General features: G+C 33.2%; 5 protein-coding genes and 1 pseudogene across 5 annotated transcripts in view; 3 read left to right on the top strand and 3 right to left on the bottom strand.

Annotated features, from left to right (window-relative positions):
- Positions 1-41: 41 nt before the first annotated feature.
- Positions 42-1,871, bottom strand: LOC115237106 (annotated as a pseudogene).
- Positions 1,872-2,178: 307 nt separating this feature from the next.
- Positions 2,179-2,751, top strand: LOC115237102. Its single transcript, XM_029809953.1, has 2 exons — positions 2,179-2,481; positions 2,558-2,751. Exons 1-2 carry the CDS (start codon positions 2,270-2,272, stop codon positions 2,703-2,705), a joined length of 360 nt encoding a protein of 119 aa, XP_029665813.1. The 5' UTR covers positions 2,179-2,269; the 3' UTR covers positions 2,706-2,751.
- Positions 2,752-4,630: 1,879 nt separating this feature from the next.
- On the top strand, positions 4,631-6,609 carry LOC115237103 (BTB/POZ domain-containing protein 6-A-like). The gene is made up of 2 exons (XM_029809954.1): positions 4,631-5,044; positions 5,432-6,609. The coding sequence occupies exon 2, from the start codon at positions 5,483-5,485 to the stop codon at positions 6,464-6,466; it is 984 nt and encodes a 327-aa protein (XP_029665814.1). The 5' UTR covers positions 4,631-5,044; positions 5,432-5,482; the 3' UTR covers positions 6,467-6,609.
- A 414-nt stretch (positions 6,610-7,023) lies between these two features.
- On the bottom strand, positions 7,024-8,704 carry LOC115237092 (BTB/POZ domain-containing protein 3-like). The gene is made up of 2 exons (XM_029809939.1): positions 8,589-8,704; positions 7,024-8,201 (listed from the first exon to the last, which is right to left on the bottom strand). The coding sequence occupies exon 2, from the start codon at positions 8,148-8,150 to the stop codon at positions 7,566-7,568; it is 585 nt and encodes a 194-aa protein (XP_029665799.1). The 5' UTR covers positions 8,151-8,201; positions 8,589-8,704; the 3' UTR covers positions 7,024-7,565.
- A 3,004-nt stretch (positions 8,705-11,708) lies between these two features.
- Positions 11,709-18,431, bottom strand: LOC115237093 (trafficking protein particle complex subunit 8). The gene is given in 11 exon segments (XM_029809941.1): positions 11,709-13,005; positions 13,008-13,107; positions 13,215-14,289; positions 14,392-14,554; positions 14,633-15,376; positions 15,466-15,651; positions 15,732-16,251; positions 16,337-16,864; positions 16,971-17,216; positions 17,368-17,809; positions 18,008-18,431. Coding segments are annotated over 11 exon segments (4,329 nt in total). The 5' UTR covers positions 18,165-18,431; the 3' UTR covers positions 11,709-12,837.
- A 730-nt stretch (positions 18,432-19,161) lies between these two features.
- LOC115237083 (mitochondrial inner membrane protease ATP23 homolog) overlaps positions 19,162-19,872 on the top strand; it is a 1,996-nt gene continuing 1,285 nt past the window's right edge. Inside the window, exon 1 of the mRNA XM_029809917.1 lies at positions 19,162-19,622. Coding sequence (XP_029665777.1) covers positions 19,394-19,622 — 229 coding nt within the window. The 5' untranslated portion in view covers positions 19,162-19,393. The remainder of the gene's footprint in view (positions 19,623-19,872) is intronic.

Raw genomic sequence — 19,872 nt, 5'->3', positions numbered from 1 at the left:
TATATAGTATACAGTTAATAAAAACTAATGCATCTAAATAGAATAGTAGTTTTCATTTATTATACTCAACGGTATACAATTATTTTATGAATACATAATATTTTATTTGACATTTATGATACATCATATATATACATAATAATATAAAAGTATATTATGAGAATAATTGAAGATTCATTAGGGCCTGGGCAATACAATTTCGTTTTTGGATACCTTCTTCTTTACTTTGAATATCAATATCATCATGATTTGATTGACATTGTGGAACATTTACAATAATTGGTATATCTATCATATCATCATGCAGCAAACAGATATTATGCATAATACAACAAGCCACTATATATTTGGGTATTATCAAATCTGTTCTAGTCATTGGCAAATTATCAAGAATACTTCTAAATCGTCCTTTTAAAAGTCCCAATGATCTTTCTACAATCATACGTGCAGAAGAATGTATTTTATTATAGTTTATTTCAGTCTCTGATAAGTGCCCATTATCTCGAAATGGGACCATAATATATTTCTGAATAACATATATGCAGAATCCCCCAATAGGTGACTATTTTCCGGAAAATTTATTTGTGTGCACATGTTTTGGAAACGTGATAATCGGAAGACCCTCATATCATGTATAGAACCAACTTGTCCAGTATAGCAATGCAGAAATTTAAGATTAGAATCGCATATAACCTAAAACAGAATATTAGTTTATTTATTATGATACTATTAAATTTTTCTAATTTTGTAATTGTATTTAAATGTATATACGCTATATGTATTTATTCTTTTGTACCTGTAGCTGGATCGAATGATAGCCTTTCCTATTTATATAACATTCTGGATTTTTTTTGGTGCTGCTATTTTTACATGAGTGCCGTCAATTGCACCTATTACTTTTGGAAACCCATACTTGGTTTTTATAAGTGTCCATGTAGCTTTTGCTTCTTCTGGTGATGGCCATTTTATAAACATATGTAAATAAGAATACAAAGCAGAAACTACTCTTCTAACGCTTCTTCACGCTGTTGCCCTCCCAACGTCAAATCTGTCACTTACACATTTATTAAAGAAGTATAATATATCAGATTTTTATAGATACATAGTAATTTATATGTTAAAAAAAACAATAACAACTGGTAAAAAATAGTATACATATTTAACATTTGATATATAAATATGATATTACATATCTGATATATATTTTTCTATTTGGAATTATGAAATACTTATCTATATGAATTAGGTGTTGCCATCATCCAAATACTTAACAATAATTGTTTTTCAGGCGTTATTTGGTGACGACCAAATTTATCTGATTTTGTTAGATGTGGAGTTAATAATTCTAACAAGAATATAAAAGTACTGCGTTTCATCCTATGCATAGTAAATAACGACTCTTATAAATTTTTAATCTTTCATATTTTATTATGTTTTATGTTTAACAACTTACCTAAAATGAGTTTTAAACTCCATATCCGAATATGAAGATACGATATTTTCAACATAATTTTTGCATCGTATTCTCGGTACTCGAGTTCGCCGGTTTAATTCTTTCAATATTTCTGTATCTAACTCGTCTTCACTAGAATCACTCGAGTCATCTATATTTTCTATTAGTGTATGCGTAATTAATGCAATTATATTTTTATTCATTTCATTCATTTTTTATAAAACTATAAGCAAAACAATAGATAGGTTATTACAACATTGGATGCGAGATGCGAGCTGCTGAAAGCGTACTGCGAGTGCATTCCGTTTTACAGGTTCCCAACGGTTTCAAAGTACACGAAATTAAAACGGAACGCTATTCGCAGTACGCTTACATGACGTCACAACTACAGTACTCGCAGTGCATAACGGAACGCACCCTATTATGTCTATAGGCTATCACACACAAATTGGCATAGCTGCATATGCATAGCATAAGACCGTCTGGACCAATGAGCATGCTATGCAAATCAATATGGCGATTTTATTTCGATGCTCATTAGTCCAGACGGTCTTATGCTATGCATATGCAGCTATGCCAATTTGTGTGTGATAGCCTATAGACATAATAGGGTGCGTTCCGTTATGCACTGCGAGTACTGTAGTTGTGACGTCATGTAAGCGTACTGCGAATAGCGTTCCGTTTTAATTTCGTGTACTTTGAAGCTGTTGGGAACCTGTAAAACGGAATGCACTCGCAGTACGCTTTCAGCAGCTCGCATCTCGCATCCAGTGTTGTAATAACCTATCTATTGTTTTGCTTATAGTTTTATAAAAAATGAATGAAATGAATAAAAATATAATTGCATTAATTACGCATACACTAATAGAAAATATAGATGACTCGAGTGATTCTAGTAAAGACGAGTTAGATACAGAAATATTGAAAGAATTAAACCGGCGAACTCGAGTACCGAGAATACGATGCAAAAATTATGTTGAAAATATCGTATCTTCATATTCGGATATGGAGTTTAAAACTCATTTTAGGTAAGTTGTTAAACATAAAACATAATAAAATATGAAAGATTAAAAATTTATAAGAGTCGTTATTTACTATGCATAGGATGAAACGCAGTACTTTTATATTCTTGTTAGAATTATTAACTCCACATCTAACAAAATCAGATAAATTTGGTCGTCACCAAATAACGCCTGAAAAACAATTATTGTTAAGTATTTGGATGATGGCAACACCTAATTCATATAGGTAAGTATTTCATAATTCCAAATAGAAAAATATATATCAGATATGTAATATCATATTTATATATCAAATGTTAAATATGTATACTATTTTTTACCAGTTGTTATTGTTTTTTTAACATATAAATTACCATGTATCTATAAAAATCTGATCTTTTTTATTGTTGTCGCTTTTCCGCGATCTTGATTGGTTGTCTTGTTCATGCGCTTGCTTCACTCGTGTGACTTGCTTCATTCGTGTCGTTTGACAGTTTGTCATTTGACAGTTAGTTGACAGTGTTGACAGTTAAAAAAATAAATATTAAATATAGTTAAATATATTTAATAAATATAGAAAGAAAGAGGAAGAAGGAAAGACGAATAAAGAAAGGTATGTATATTATATATGTATATTGTGTGTATATATGTATATTGCTGTATGAAAAATACGTATACTATTTTTTTTTATACTTATATATTTTTTTTATACTTTATAAATATATATTTTAATGTATATTACTTATTAATATAAACGATTCATTTAATATTAATATAAATGTTTCATTTACAGTTAAAGAAAAGACGAAGAATAGGCGAGAAAGAGAGAGGAAGGGAGAGAGAGAGAGAGAGAAAAACTGAGAGAGAGATAGAGAGAGAGAGAGACAGAAAGGAAAGAAAGAAGAGAAAGAAGGAGGTTTTATTTAAAATTAAAGAAAAGGAAGAATACGCAAAAGACAGGGAGAGAAAGAGATAGACAGAAAGAAAAAAGGAGAAAGAATATAATATTAGGTAATAATATTGTTTAATATTATCATTTAATATTGTTTGTTAAATATTATTAATAAAGATTATTACATATTATTAATATTATTAATATTATTAATATCATTTAATATTATTAAAGTTAATTATAGTATTAGAGAGAGACAGAAAGGAAAGAAAGAAGAGAAAGAAGGAGGTTTTACTTAAAATTAAAGAAAAGGAAGAATACGCAAAAGACAGGGAGAGAAAGAGATAGACAGAAAGAAAAAAGGAGAAAGAATATAATATTAGGTAATAATATTGTTTAATATTATCATTTAATATTGTTTGTTAAATATTATTAATAAAGATTATTAAATATTATTAATATTATTAATATTATTAATATCATTTAATATTATTAAAGTTAATTATAGTATTAGAGAGAGACAGAAAAGAAAGAAAGAAGAGAAAAAAGTAGGTTTTATTTAAAATTAAAGAAAAGGAAGAATACGCAAAAGACAGGGAGAGAAAGAGATAGACAGAAAGAAAAAAGGAGAAAGAATATAATATTAGGTAATAATATTGTTTAATATTATCATTTAATATTGTTTGTTAAATATTATTAATAAAGATTATTAAATATTATTAATATTATTAATATTATTAATATCATTTAATATTATTAAAGTTAATTATAGTATTAGAGAGAGACAGAAAAGAAAGAAAGAAGAGAAAAAAGTAGGTTTTATTTAAAATTAAAGAAAAGGAAGAATACGCAAAAGACAGGGAGAGAAAGAGATAGACAGAAAGAAAAAAGGAGAAAGAATATAATATTAGGTAATAATATTGTTTAATATTATCATTTAATATTGTTTGTTAAATATTATTAATAAAGATTATTAAATATTATTAATATTATTAATATTATTAATATCATTTAATATTATTAAAGTTAATTATAGTATTAGAGAGAGACAGAAAAGAAAGAAAGAAGAGAAAAAAGTAGGTTTTATTTAAAATTAAAGAAAAGGAAGAATACGCAAAAGACAGGGAGAGAAAGAGATAGACAGAAAGAAAAAAGGAGAAAGAATATAATATTAGGTAATAATATTGTTTAATATTATCATTTAATATTGTTTGTTAAATATTATTAATAAAGATTATTAAATATTATTAATATTATTAATATTATTAATATCATCTGAGCGTCTTTTACCGTAAACCGTGAATCAGATCGGACGTGTCTCGTTGATCTCGTGTGATATGCTTAATTGATTAATCACATTTGTATTCTGAGTTTGTAATTAGTTCTGAGTTCGAGTTTATGAGTTGACCAATAAAAACGTGTTTCGATAAGTGCTCAAATTATTGCTTTATTCGATTTCTCACGTTCACTATAATATTTATATATACAGTTCAATAATTCATGGTTCAACTGTTAAACTATTACCCTTTTGAAAAAGCCATTCTCCTGACAAACTACAAATTGACTCGCTGTCTTACAGTATATAGTCAAGAATTGAGCCCCTGTCTCTCTCTCTTCTCACGTGGACTTTTTCTTTTTGGCCAGCGTGCGTCTTGCCACGCCGTATTTATAGCGATAACGTGTGTTGTTCAAAAATAGGTGAGTATATATGTACGCGCGTCTCTCACGTGCGTCATCTACGGCTCATCTTTGTCGTCGTCCGATCGTATAAAGATCTATGCACGTTACATACATAACGTCACGTCTCAACCTAATGTCATATATTCTTATATGGTTGTCAAGTAGAGCAATACACATTGACATGTTACAGAATCAGATTGTTATCGATATTTAAAACCAACTAAGAAATATTTCATGTTGCATTGACGTGACAATTACATACCCTAAGTGTGTAAATCTTTATACGTCCATCTGGCAGATAAGATAAGGCAGGGTGACAAATACGTCTTGGCGTATAACGGACATGTTCGCGAGTTTACTTCACTCATCATAGTCCATTCTCATTACTCTGTATTCACATTGCAGCTGAAAATCGTGTATACACGCACGCATAAGTGAACACCCTGTATCGTAAAAATGAGCCTGCTTTCCAACTGGCAGACCACTAAAGAGAAACTCTCGGAGCGTGGCCAGTACTTGCTGGAGACTGGACAATGGTCCGATTGCAATTTTATCGTCGGGCAAGAACCTCAACAACAGATTTTCAAAGGCCACAAAGTGCTTCTGGCAATGTCTAGTCCAGTTTTTGAAGCTATGTTCTTTGGCGGCATGGCAGAAAAGAATTATCCGATACCGATAAAGGATGTTCAGCCTGAAACGTTTAGGGCTTTGTTGGAATATATTTATACAGATAAAGTAGAGTTAGGATCTTTCGAGTTGGCTTGTGAGTTATGTTATTGTGCCAAGAAGTACATGCTGCCATGCTTAGTAGAGGAATGCACAAAGTATCTCTGGTCAGATCTCTCGCCGAAGAAAGCATGTAGGGCATACGAATTTGCTCAATTGTTTGAAGAACCTGTGTTGATGGACAAGTGTTTGCAGATCATACGCACAAAGACGGACGAAATATTAAAGGAATCTAGTTGGGAGGATGTGGAGCTGGGAACACTTCTCAAGGTCTTGGACCAAGATGATTTGCAGATCAGTTCGGAGATAGAATTATTTACTGGATTGGAACAATGGGCCAAGGCAGAATGTTCTAGGAAATCTCTTGATCCAACCAATGGAAAATCTTTAAAATCTGTTATTGGAAATGCCCTCTCAAAGATAAGATTTTTGAGTTTGACTCCGCAAGAGTTTGCAGGAGGTGCTAGTATGTCTCCTCTGTTCACAAAAGATGAGGCTTTTGATATATTAATTAATATATTACGTACTGACAACAAAACACCTATGCCCGAAGGTTTTTGCACTAATTCAAATAGCAGAACTACCAGAAAGAAGCCTGAGATCGGCCATACCGACGTTTTCCGTAATACTTATTCATCAAATCTATTGTACGGACATGAGCGTTTCGATATGGACTGCAATTACTGCAAGTACTGCGGTCGTGAGTTCATGTAAGTGTACTGCTAATAGCGTTCCGTTTAAATTTTGTATACTTTGAAGCTGTTGCAGTACACTTTCAGCAATTCGCATCCAGTGTTCTGATGACCTATCCATTGGTATGCTTATTTTTTTGTCACAAATGAATGGAATAATAAATAACATATAAAATAAAATAATTTTATACCGTTGAATTTAATAAATGAAAACTATTCTATATATACGTACATATAAATAATATGTAACACAGCCTCAATCAATCCTTTATAAGTTTTTTCTTTTAACAGTCTTAAATTTACAAATTGGCATAGCTGCATATGCATAGCATAAGACCGTCTGGACCAATGAGCATGCTATGCAAATCAATATGGCGATTTTATTTCGATGCTCATTAGTCCAGACGGTCTTATGCTATGCATATGCAGCTATGCCAATAGAGAAATTTAAGACTGTTAAAAGAAAAAACTTATAAAGGATTGATTGAGGCTGTGTTACATATTATTTATATGTACGTATATATAGAATAGTTTTCATTTATTAAATTCAACGGTATAAAATTATTTTATTTTATATGTTATTTATTATTCCATTCATTTGTGACAAAAAAATAAGCATACCAATGGATAGGTCATCAGAACACTGGATGCGAATTGCTGAAAGTGTACTGCAACAGCTTCAAAGTATACAAAATTTAAACGGAACGCTATTAGCAGTACACTTACATGAACTCACTACCGCAGTACTTGCAGTAATTGCAGTCCATATCGAAACGCTCATGTCCGTACAATAGATTTGATGAATAAGTATTACGGAAAACGTCGGTATGGCCGATCTCAGGCTTCTTTCTGGTAGTTCTGCTATTTGAATTAGTGCAAAAACCTTCGGGCATAGGTGTTTTGTTGTCAGTACGTAATATATTAATTAATATATCAAAAGCCTCATCTTTTGTGAACAGAGGAGACATACTAGCACCTCCTGCAAACTCTTGCGGAGTCAAACTCAAAAATCTTATCTTTGAGAGGGCATTTCCAATAACAGATTTTAAAGATTTTCCATTGGTTGGATCAAGAAATTTCCTAGAACATTCTGCCTTGGCCCATTGTTCCAATCCAGTAAATTATTCTATCTCCGAACTGATCTGTAAATTATCTTGGTCCAAAACCTTGAGAAGTGTTCCCTGCTCCACATCCTCCCAACTAGATTCCTTTAATATTTCGTCCGTCTTTGTGCGTATGATCTGCAGACACTCGTCCATCAACACAGGATTTTCAAACAGTTGAGCAAATTCGTATGCCCTACATGTTTTCTTCGGCGAGAGATCTGACGAGACATACTTTGTGCATTTCTTTACTAAGCATGGCAGCATGTACTTCTTGGCACAATAACATAACTCACAAGCCAACTCGAAAGATCCTAACTCTACTTTATCTGTATAAATATATTCCAACAAAGCCCTAAACGTTTCAGGCTGAACATCCTTTATCGGTATCGGATAATTCTTTTCTGCCATGCCGCCAAAGAACATAGCTTCAAAAACTGGACTAGACATTGCCAGAAGCACTTTGTGGCCTTTGAAAATCTGTTGTTGAGGTTCTTGCCCGACGATAAAATTGCAATCGGACCATTGTCCAGTCTCCAGCAAGTACTGGCCACGCTCCGAGAGTTTCTCTTTAGTGGTCTGCCAGTTGGAAAGCAGGCTCATTTTTACGATACAGGGTGTTCACTTATGCGTGCGTGTATACACGATTTTCAGCTGCAATGTGAATACAGAGTAATGAGAATGGACTATGATGAGTGAAGTAAACTCGCGAACATGTCCGTTATACGCCAAGACGTATTTGTCACCCTGCCTTATCTTATCTGCCAGATGGACGTATAAAGATTTATACACTTAGGGTATGTAATTGTCACGTCAATGCAACATGAAATATTTCTTAGTTGGTTTTAAATATCGATAACAATCTGATTCTGTAACATGTCAATGTGTATTGCTCTACTTGACAACCATATAAGAATATATGACATTAGGTTGAGACATGACGTTATGTATGTAACGTGCATAGATTTTTATACGATCGGACGGCGACAAAGATGAGCCGTAGATGACGCACGTGAGAGACGCGCGTACATATATACTCACCTATTTTTGAACAACACACGTTATCGCTATAAATACGGCGTGGCAAGACGCACGCTGGCCAAAAAGAAAAAGTCCACGTGAGAAGAGAGAGAGACAGGGGCTCAATTCTTGACTATAACATTTACTTCAATATAACATTTGTAGATTTTACGCGAAATACGGATTCCCAGGTGTGATCGGATGTATAGATTGCACTCACGTAGCGATATTTCCTCCACGAACAAATGATGAAATGTATCCAGAATACGTGTATGTAAATCGAAAACAATATAATTCTATAAATACACAATTAGTAAGTATATATATTGACTATATATTAGTTACAATAAAAATACTTTTTTGTTATATCAGTTACAATGCGTGATTATATAAATACAATTAATAATTATTTTATCAAATTATATACTGATATTTTTATTATAGATTTGTGATTCAAAAATGAAAATTTTAAATGTTAATGCTCGATATCCTGGAAGTTGTCACGACCCTGCCGAAAATGGTCGATTAAAACCGATTAAAACATAATCGAGTACCTAAATATAGATTTCGGTATACTAAATGAGAGACCAATAGTTGTTGAAACTGCTGTAGGACGTGTAAATCCTGATCTTATGAGAGCAAAAATAATGCAACGTCGTATAATTAGAAATTTTTTTTTAATTTTAGTTTCTATTTAACAATATTTTAGTTTATTTATCTTTTATGTTACTTACACGTCTAATAAAAATCATAAATATATGAAATAAACCAAAAGATATCATTTATGTTGAATAACTTTTAAATAAAACTTATATACATAATTTCTTAGCTCAATGTATAATTTGCAAATATTAGAACACAATTTAGAACACACACATATGTTTTTTAAAATATTAAAAAAAACGTTAAAGATTATAAATATTAATTATGAATAACTTAGAAATTAAACCTTGTTTATATTGATATAATATACGAAAAATGAAATAAATTAACTATAAAAACTAATTGTTAAAACTATAATTTTTTTCTAGATAACGAAACTTTTTATCATATTTGTATTATCACAAATTTGTTTTTATCAAAACTTTGGTTTTATAATAACTTTGGTATTATATATTGTTTTATGATTTAAATAACTTGTTTGGATTTTATGATTGCACAAAAATTTTCCATTGCTGCAGCAATTCGTTCTTTTGCTATAATATCACGTTCCATTAAATGAAGTTTTTTATCATAATAGTCTGCACGCATTTTCAAATCATTTTGTACATTAGTAGTTAAAAATTTTGTATACGAAAAAGTGTCATCAAAACGTTGTTCAAACCTATTTCGTGTGCGTCCTTTGAATGGTACCTTATAAAATTCAATTTATTTATTACATATATATATATATATATATATACCCTATTTATACCCTTTTTACTCCCGATTCCCAACCGCAAGTTGTTGTCTGATTTTAAAATGGGACCAATATTGCAATTTATAGACTCTGTCAAAAATTTTTGGTTAAAGGATTACACAATATTTTTATAAATAAATGTATAACTTTACAGATTTATATAATGTTCCTACTTTTTGAAACTGATGGATAATTCTCTTTTTTACAATCCATTGATGACTCCTTTCTTATTTCTATAATTGAATCCAACTTCCCTAGAAAGGAAACAAATATTGTTAAAAAATATAAAATCTTCAGAGAGCATACTAGTTTATGTATACAAAAAAGTATTAAAATTATCTTACTTTTAGATGTAATATGTTTCAATATATTATCATTGTCTGATATATTGTTTGATATATTTATATTATTCTCTGTAGGATAAATTTCAATAATATTATCATTTTCAACATTTTCCAAAGCCTACAAAAATAAATGTATCCATAGGTAAAAATAATCCCTTTTAATAAAAAATTTTATCATTTCGCAGATGAAAAGTAAATTGATTTTATGTAGTGTGAAGTCGGATTTGCTGTTATCATGAGTCACAATCAATTATTGAATCGGTGTTTTTGCAATTGAAACTCAGTTGTTAAAAACAAATATACATTCTCCGCAGAGAGTCCGCCTTATTGAAATTTGACCAATCAGGATAAAAGGAACTAAAATTTCCTTGTTCTGATTGGTCACATTTCAATCTCAATGCATAGTCTGATACGGGCTTTATATTCTTCGACGATTATTTCTTATACGAATTATTATTATTATTATTTTATTTTATTAGCAATTATTATTATTATTATTATTATTAGAATATATTATCAATTATTATTATTTTCTTATGTCTATGGTTGTTTCAATCGTGAAATTTTACAATAATGGCTTCTGCACACATGACGCGGAAACGCTTGCCGCGCGACAAAAGGAGACGCGGTAGCCAATCAACTTACAACTTTTCTATTAGAACGACAAATTGATTGGCTACCGCGTCGTCTTTTGCCGCGCGGCAAGCGTTTCCGCGTCCTGTGTGCAGAAGCCATCAGTGAAGTTAGTCGAAAACAGGACAACCAACTCTCGACTACAAAAATTCTATACCAATAAATCTAGATTTTTTTCAACTGGCCTACAGTTGGCGATCTATAGTCAAGATGGACATTTCTTATTTGTCAACGAGTAGCGCGCATTTCGAAATTAAGATGTTACATTTCTCAATCGCGATGAATCTTTGATAGTTATTGATTGCGTTAAAACACATTATCTATCTTATATAATGCATATTTCGATAAAAATGTGATATTATCCAAAAGTCTTTCGATGTCTTTTAACGAACTTGCAAAACAAAAGAACAAAAATACATAGCCATAAAAATAATATTGTGTTGAATTAATATCTTACGCCTCTTTCTATATATTTAGATATATTAATTATATATTTACATAATTGTACATATATTTATAATGCATTATCAAAGTATAATACATTTCTTCTATATGTACTTACAAAATAGATATTCTATATATATAATACATGCTGTTACATAGTTTTACAGAAAACTAAACTTCTTTATTTTAAACTTTAAAGAATAAATCATTCCAGAATAATTATATATTTAATTATAACAGAACAATTAAAAAATGTTTTAATGGAAAGATTAGCGTATATTATGGGAAGGCAATATAACATAGTCATCTTTATAATCATTAAAAGTGCACGCTAAATAAGTCTCATTATTTACTCAACTCGTACATCTGACAAGATATATACAGAATTTTTTTTCCGCATTATATTCTAATCTATATAAAATTCAATAGTTTCATTATTTGTATGAAACTTACACCCATTCTTACTTTACGAAAGATACACTGTACAAAAAATATAATACAAGTCTATTATTTAAGACTCCAAGTATATCTTTATATTTGTTCTTTCTAATGTTCGCAGATCATTCAAAAAAAATTCCTATTAATCATATATGTTGTGTATGTGTTTATCGTTTATGAAAAAGTTTGAAAATCTTAATCTTCTTATAATTCTATTCTCTATATTATCACGTAAAAAATTAAATTAACAATCATCAAATATATGTATATAAATATCGATTTTACACGGAAAACCGAGAGTGCACAAACATTTTTATTCTTTTTAACGTGACATGAAACATATTTGTTTTTATATCCGAAAGAGAAAGAAAGAGAACTCATTTGTATAAAGGAAAAAGAATTTTTTTTCACCAACGAAAATAGCACAAAGATAGTTAATTATTTGCGATGGTTATACAAAACGTTTTAAGAACGATATGTTTTGACAGAAGGTAACATGTATTGATTTGGCAGCCATATATATGCAGTCATCCTTAATTGCAATTGCAACACAACAGAAAAAGTTGTTTAAATTTCTGCCAGTTGACTGCTTTATAGATTACCATGAGGTAGCTCAAGACTAACAGGTCACAAGAAAGTTAGATAACTACATTAATAAAACTAACGAAACAAAATCGATTTTGAAACGAGAAAAGAATCTTCAGTTTGTATATATATATATATGCGTGCGTGCGTGCGTGTGTGTGTGTGTGTACTTTTTATACATACTCGCGTCAGAGTACGTAAAAGTTTATGTAAAATATAATGGATACTGAAACATAATGTATAAGGTAAGAAATATGTTGACGTGTTATTAAAATATCAATTATAATATAATATAACAATTTTGAAGATATGACATGTACATACTGAAAAGAGAGAAATAGAGAGAGGCAAGGAATGGTTCCGAATTACACTAAAAATAATACTTCCAGATCCGGTGATGACTCTAAAAAACCGCGATAATATATATCTATGTACTATCGTCGTTAATTATACATATGCTTTCCATTTTGCCTTTTTGAGCGACATACTCTTTGCTATTTACATCTTTAACGGATATCTCTATTCGCGCTGCTAAATCGTATGTCCCCGTGCTGGACAATACGGCATGTAACTTTGCGATGCTACTTTTGTACGCGCTTCAACGTTAGAATAAATTGACGAATGCCCAGCGTACTTGTAATATGTTGAAGCTTGTGGTGAATACAGTTGAGATTTAATATTTGGAAGATGAGTTTCACTGTAAAAAAAATACATTTATATGATTAAAAGATAGTGGGGCAATGTTATGATATTAAACAGATATAGTTAAAAAAAATACAGAGACTGTCACATTGATATTCTTACCTACTAGTGCCTATCGTACTTATTTTAACATCAAGTCGCATCTTCGAGTGATTCTGTATATATATCGTTACAGGAACAATGCATAACCGGCTTCGCTGAAAACTATGTGTAATCTGTCTTTGATGACTGAGAGAGTAAGAGATTAGACTTTTCAAACATTCCGCTTCCCATACGGGATCTTTAACAGGAGCGGTTATCATATTCGGTACGTTTTGATCCGGCCCAAAGATCTTCAAGCGAGCACCAAATTCATTACGTTCGGTACGCGGCTCCCTCGGATGTTTGTACGTCTTGTTCAAATGCTCAAGCTCGAGATGATGTTGCCCGAGAGCCATTCGGGTGACCACTCCACTCTCTGTGACATTGGCACACCACTTGACAATTAACGTAGAATTCAACGCCATGATATCTGTTACAGAGCTGTGCTCGACATTGTGCTGTGTTTGAAACTGCTGTACATCATTCGCATTTTCATTTACATCCAACGGTTGAATATTACGTCTCTGTACAAAATTGACAAACGGATAATCATCAATCGATGTCGCGTCGGCTTTGTCATGAGTTAGAGACACGTCGGAAATAATCGATTCACTGTCAATCTTCTTTTTCAACTTCAGCATCAAATGGAATACTTCCTGGGGTTGCACCTTTATGCTTGGCGGTAAAACGGAAGAATGAAACGCGGACCAAACAGCGCTATGAAGCGACACTTTGGACAGCATAATTTCATTTATGGATGGATCGTGTACTTGATTGGTATTCTTAACGGACATTATTAGATTTAATGTTGGCGAATCGTCCTTGAATAATCCACTTCTAGCAGCGATCGCGGTAATTTGTATTGAATCTAACACAGTCAATTGCCAAGTGTGTCGGCATAACCGATGCTTCAACGTGGTTTTCGATTCGACGCTTTCGTAATAGAAGAGTAAATTTAATCTATGAGTGCCCTTTTCATACGGGGCTTGTACCCAAAGTGGCATTTTATGAATTTCACCTACGTTTAATGCACCATTCATGGAGGTTGGTAGTACTACCTTTGTGACTGACCTACTACTCTTCTTTATCGTTGAATCTGCAAGCATTCGATATTTCTGTTATACAGAATAAAGAAAATATAAAGCTATATTCTTTTTTCATCTGTAGAAACAATATGTGTCCTAATAAAGATCCTTACCTTCGCTCTTATCGATTTCCGAGCCTTCTAACGTGAAAAGCTTAGCATCAGTGGATGCGATGTACACATTCATCAATGGCGCGTTGCCTATATTTCTTAATGTGACTTCCACCTTTTGTACTTCACCGCACAGCATTTCCGGTGACAGCTTGGTGAAGAGTATCTGCAAAAAAATATAAATATAAATGTCGATCTGCATGTATCGCATGAACATGAATATTATTTTCGCGAAAACCCGTACCTGCATAAATGGCGCTTTTTCTATCACGTTCATTTTCAGTCGATAATCCTTTCCATATAAGCTCGTACTAGATTTGTCTTTAATATTTTTTAATTTCGGCGGTGTAATCTCGAACAATCTTTTACCGGCGATAGCTACAGTCGAATTCGCAACCGGTGAATCATTTATCCTCTGTACCGAATTGGACAATTTGTAACTTATACCTAAGACCCTCAATTCCCCCACTCGCCTGGGTATAAGAGACAGCACGATATTCTGTTTGCATGCTGGTTGCAACAGAATCGCGTCTATGATAGTCGAGACGACCGGATTTGAATCGTTGCTCGTTTCTATCTCGTTCGTAATAGTTTCGTTATTGCAAGTAAACGACCACAGTAAGCTCACATCCGATAATGGTAGCGGGACGTGCAACGGATTATGCAGTTCGATAGAATAATGTACCGGTTCGTCTAAAACTGCATTCGGTTTTATACTATTATTACTCGTTCTAGAATACAGCGCGATCGTCGGCTTAAATATCATAGGTGGAGATCCTTGCGCCTCGGTTATCAACAACTCCTCCATTCTCCACCATTTCGCATCGTCCGTCTCCTCAGTATTAAACGTAACGTGGCTTGCCGGAATATTGCTTTCACTTTGTTTACTCAAGGGACCGTACAGTACTTTAATATCGTTGCTATCTATCAACGGCAAAGGTAAAATAGGAAATCCTTTACAACTAGTGCCATTTTCCTGAAACAATAACTACACAATGGACATGAATAAAGATTGTCCAATATTGATATCTCTTTTTGTACTGTTTATGTGATAACGATCCATCTGTGTGTACTCACGTTACGAGTATGTAAAAATTCTCGCAAAAACGCGGCTTGTTGCACAGCGTGTTGTTTACTAGAAGCGTTAAGTAACTTTTCAAATGATTTCACAGCCTCGGAAACTTGTTTCAGGGACGCAGCTTGTCTGCCGATTGTAAAATGGATGTGATCTTCGGCCAAAGACCAACCCCTTTCGTAGTATACCTAATGTAGTTACATTATTTGTAAAATAGTTCGGCGATTTCCGATAAAGCGAGGTGATATTTAATGGGCATTGCATCTACCTGATACGCCTGTTGATAACATCTCAACGAGTGTTTCCTTTGGCCAGCTTTCGAGAATCTGTGCCCAGCAAGAACCGCATGGAAGGCATATTTACGCATCATCTTCGGGCCGATGAAGCAATAAGCGGCTTGTTCAAGTAGCAAGGCCGAACGTAGATCCGAATCTTCGCTTGTCATTCGTATAAGTTGTTTTGCGGCTTCTCCGTACAATCCCCGACCCTTCAAACACTCGGCGCTCAGCAGTGTCGCCCTTGTTGCAAACTGAGGCATCTTACAGCTATTCGTGTAAGTTAATATCGCGTCGTCCATATACTCAATAGTCTTCCTGTTTGTTTCGCCTTGCATAAAAGCGCTTAGAGCAGCCATCTCTAAAGCTCCCGCATAATACACCCAAGCTTGATCTGCTGCGAAATCGCGCTTCGCACTATGATACGCTTGATAAGCAAGAGAATAGTGACCGAACATGAAACACAGATCACCTAAACGTCGTAGTTGCAATTCCGGCGATTCTGCTGTATAACTGAAATACAAATAAATAAAATTTCAGAACTGCTAATTGTATTGTCTGAATGTAATTAGCTCGATTCTAACAATTTTTTCCTTACATTACAGCATTTGAAGGCGCCGAACCTGGTACACCAGGTTTATTTGTACCAAACCATCGTCTTGTAGCGCTAAATAGTGATCTACTGACCCCTTTCTTGTTCGAGATTACGTCGTTTAATAGGCCAATCTGCTTTTCCACATAAGGCAACAAACTTCGCAGGCAGAATTCTGTAATTAGCGTCCGTAATCTTTCCAAATCTTGCGTGGAAAGACGAGCACCGTGTTGAGCAATCACGTAATTCGGAGAATCCGCCCAGACATTTGTATTTATTGGTGAGCTAGAAGTAACAGATTGACCCTTGACATTAGTCGCAGAAATGAAATTTTGCAATTTCTCATCGTTTGGACTGAGGGGATGAATTGTAACAGGAACTGCTTCTTGTCCAACTTCTAATTGTATATTTGCCGATTCAGATAATTCAGAAGAAAAGTTAACTGTGTCAATCCCGGAGATTAATTGCGTCAAATCCGAAGACGGCAATGTAATAGAATTATGTGGCATTAGCGGGGTCCCAGCTTGACTCGTTCTGTAACAGAAAATATTGTATTCATAAACTATAAATATATTAACATAAACAATCTAAAGCTTTTGTGCTAATGTACTATGTATAAACAACAAAAATAAGAACTTACTTATCAGACTCTGTAGTCAGCTCGCTCGGCATGGCCGATAGCCCACTTGTATCCGCGGGTGTACGAGGTGAGCTATTTTGTTCGCTGTTGCCACACAATTCTGAATGTTTTGTCAAAAACTGACTCCATGGATCAGGTAAGTGCGTATTGTCATCGGAAAGACCTGGCGGTCTCGAATTCATTTGTAATAGAAAACAATTGTTAGCGCCATAAATAGTCTTCATCTCTGTAAAAACTATTTCTGCTCTGAAAGGTATATACATATATGTTATACATATACATATTTCTTTTTGTCTAGTAAAAAAGCTGTCAGTTATCTTTTAATTGAGAATTGTGGGAACATTGGTGACAAAAAATAATTTGTGAACTTATAAAAGAAGAAAAGATATATACTTACTTATTTCTATCATCCTGAATAGCGTCGTGAACTAAGATGTAATATCTAAGAGCGTTATTATTGAACCACTTAGGTAATTTTCCTGACACATTTTGATGCAATTGCGCTCCCATGGTCTGAATTTTTTCTAACGGATTGTCCTCTGTTGTAGAAACAACTATCATACACGCAAGCAAGTGCTTTGTAAATTCATGATCCGATGGAAATTGGACGTTGAGAAACGTTTCTCTCCATGCTTCAAACCAAGGTACAGAAATGGGTACATCCAACTCAGTCGAGCCAATGCAAACTGTGGTTGTGCGTTCGCATAAAGTAGAACTAACTGCTTCGTTCAACATCTTCTTGGCAAGAGTCGGTTCCGGTGGTCGCGCATTGATATCTTGTATAGAAAGCCGAAGATTTCTAATTGCCACAGTGTTTCCTTGAGGATCTTTAAAATGACCTGTGAAAGTGTACACTGCTTTTAATATACATACAGATCTTAGAATATCTAGTTTCAAATTTTAATGGACACGCGCAGTGAGAAGTTGATACATAATTAATAAGAAAATATCAATTAAATTATAAGTTTCTTAACGGTGGACGCGTTGATAATGTACAAGTGTCCTCAGCGAACAGATGTGATATAGGTAGGGCTTACCTTCGGTGTTCAATTTGCAAAAGGGTTGAAGCAACTCGACGAATGACAGATTATTCTTTTGGCACGCAGCGTCGGCTGCGGTCGAGCAGACTACGGCGATCTGCGGGGAGAAAGCATTGCCGATAAACTCTCGCGGGGTTAACTTACACTGTGCCATGATCTTATTTTACGCGCGGATCGTCAAAACATAACCCGTGTGTGTAGCCACCTCGGCTTTCGCGGCACCAAACGCGCTCTCGTGATCCGACTGTGATCCGCGTCCCGCATTCCGCGATCACATTTTATTTCCACCGCGTTATCTCGCTAGTCGATGATGACGGGAAGCAATCAGTAAGCATCCCCAGTGCATCCGCGGCGCGATAAACATGTCCACCGAACAGCTGTTTTCTAAATATCCGCCCCTTTGAAAACTTGATACCTTGATAGGCGTGAATGGGTGCGTTCATGGGGCCTATTACGGTTTTTGAAACAAAATGAAAATTACAAAAATGAGAAAATTTACTAGAGTATCTACAATTTCATTCGTCGAAATCTAGTAAATCTGTTCATTTTTGTAATTTTCACTTCGTTTCAAAAACCGTAATAAGCCGTTTAAAGAACCCATAGTCTACTAAACTCCCAGTCAGTGACCTATATAGTAATTAAACTTATGACACATGAAAATAATCAGATTAATTTGCTCTTTCATAATATTCATTTTTCATATTTTGCTCCATTTTATTTTTTTTTACAAATAAATAATGAAGTTAATAACAATGTAAATATCAATATAAGCAAAGATTATTAGAATTTGTAAATTCTCAAAATATAGAAAAACTGCTTCATTTTTGTTTGAATTTACTCCATCTTTAAAAACTAATTATCTACAGTATTCATTTAAAAAAAATTAATAATTGCTTTATGCATTTTGCAGGATATCAAGAAATTGAACGCATGAGCAAAAGTATTTAGCACCTGTGCAAAAGAAACCGAGCGCGCCATTTTTCAAATTATTAATTTTTCTATAATTTCTCTTTTTTTTTATTTTTTAATAAAACATTAATAAATCCATAATATTTCTCCGCATTTTTGATCCATATGTGACCAGTCGTTTTACCATGGCATCAAAAAGTGTATCTGGCCATTTTAGTTCCGGTAGTTCCGCCGGCTCTAAAATGGATCCAGTTAGCGCCACTATACTAGTTAGAAAACGGCAGCGTGGCCAGCCGCTCCGAATTCTGTGCGAAGTGCGAGTGACGTAACTTGTTATAACCTCAAATTAAAAAATAAACCTTACTGTATTAAAATACATCAATATTTGACTGATAATACGATAAGTTATAGTGTGATTAATATTTATTTATATCGATTTATTTGTATCGCGTCGGTTTTCTATTTTGTACGACGATGACAATGAAGAATGAAAAGGTGGATGATGACGGAAAGAGAGATGGTAGTAAAGCAACCGCCGCGGATAATTCAACCAACGATGGTTTATGGGGATCTGATATGTATCCCGAAAGGAGAGGAGCTAAAAAAAGCCGTAGCTGGTTTAGGACGATGCTTGGATTCGAAGGACGAGAATCGATAGATAACATCAGATGCGAAGACAATGTTTATAAATGCATAAAAGATAGTACGATATCCCTTATCTATGCGCGAGGGTGAATAAAAAAAGAGTAAAGATATAAATTTTTTATTTTCATACTCTTACAAGTATAAAATCTACTTTATTATTCAAAATATTATACGTCAAGAATATGCGTTTTTTACAAAGAGAAATTTAATATTTATATATATTTAATATTCAGTAAATTTTTAAATAAATTTTAGAAAATGTAAGAACGTTTATTTTTTTTTATCAAAAAAATTTTTTTTAATTTATT

The sequence above is a fragment of the Formica exsecta genome, unplaced genomic scaffold (genome assembly GCF_003651465.1).
Source record: "Formica exsecta isolate Colony F162 unplaced genomic scaffold, ASM365146v1 scaffold272, whole genome shotgun sequence".
Classification (NCBI taxonomy): Eukaryota; Metazoa; Arthropoda; class Insecta; order Hymenoptera; family Formicidae; genus Formica; species Formica exsecta.
Note: the sequence above shows the minus strand (reverse complement) of the source record. Positions and strands in the feature narration are given on the sequence as shown.

Bases quoted from the DNA above. Each gene is read 5' to 3' on its own strand.
- LOC115237103 (XM_029809954.1), top strand. From the start codon at position 5,483: ATGAGCCTGCTTTCCAACTGGCAGACCACTAAAGAGAAACTCTCGGAG.
- LOC115237102 (XM_029809953.1), top strand. From the start codon at position 2,270: ATGAATGAAATGAATAAAAATATAATTGCATTAATTACGCATACACTA. The intron at 2,482-2,557 runs GTAAGTTGTTAA...TACTATGCATAG, and splicing joins GAGTTTAAAACTCATTTTAG to GATGAAACGCAGTACTTTTA.
- LOC115237092 (XM_029809939.1), bottom strand. From the start codon at position 8,150: ATGAGCCTGCTTTCCAACTGGCAGACCACTAAAGAGAAACTCTCGGAG.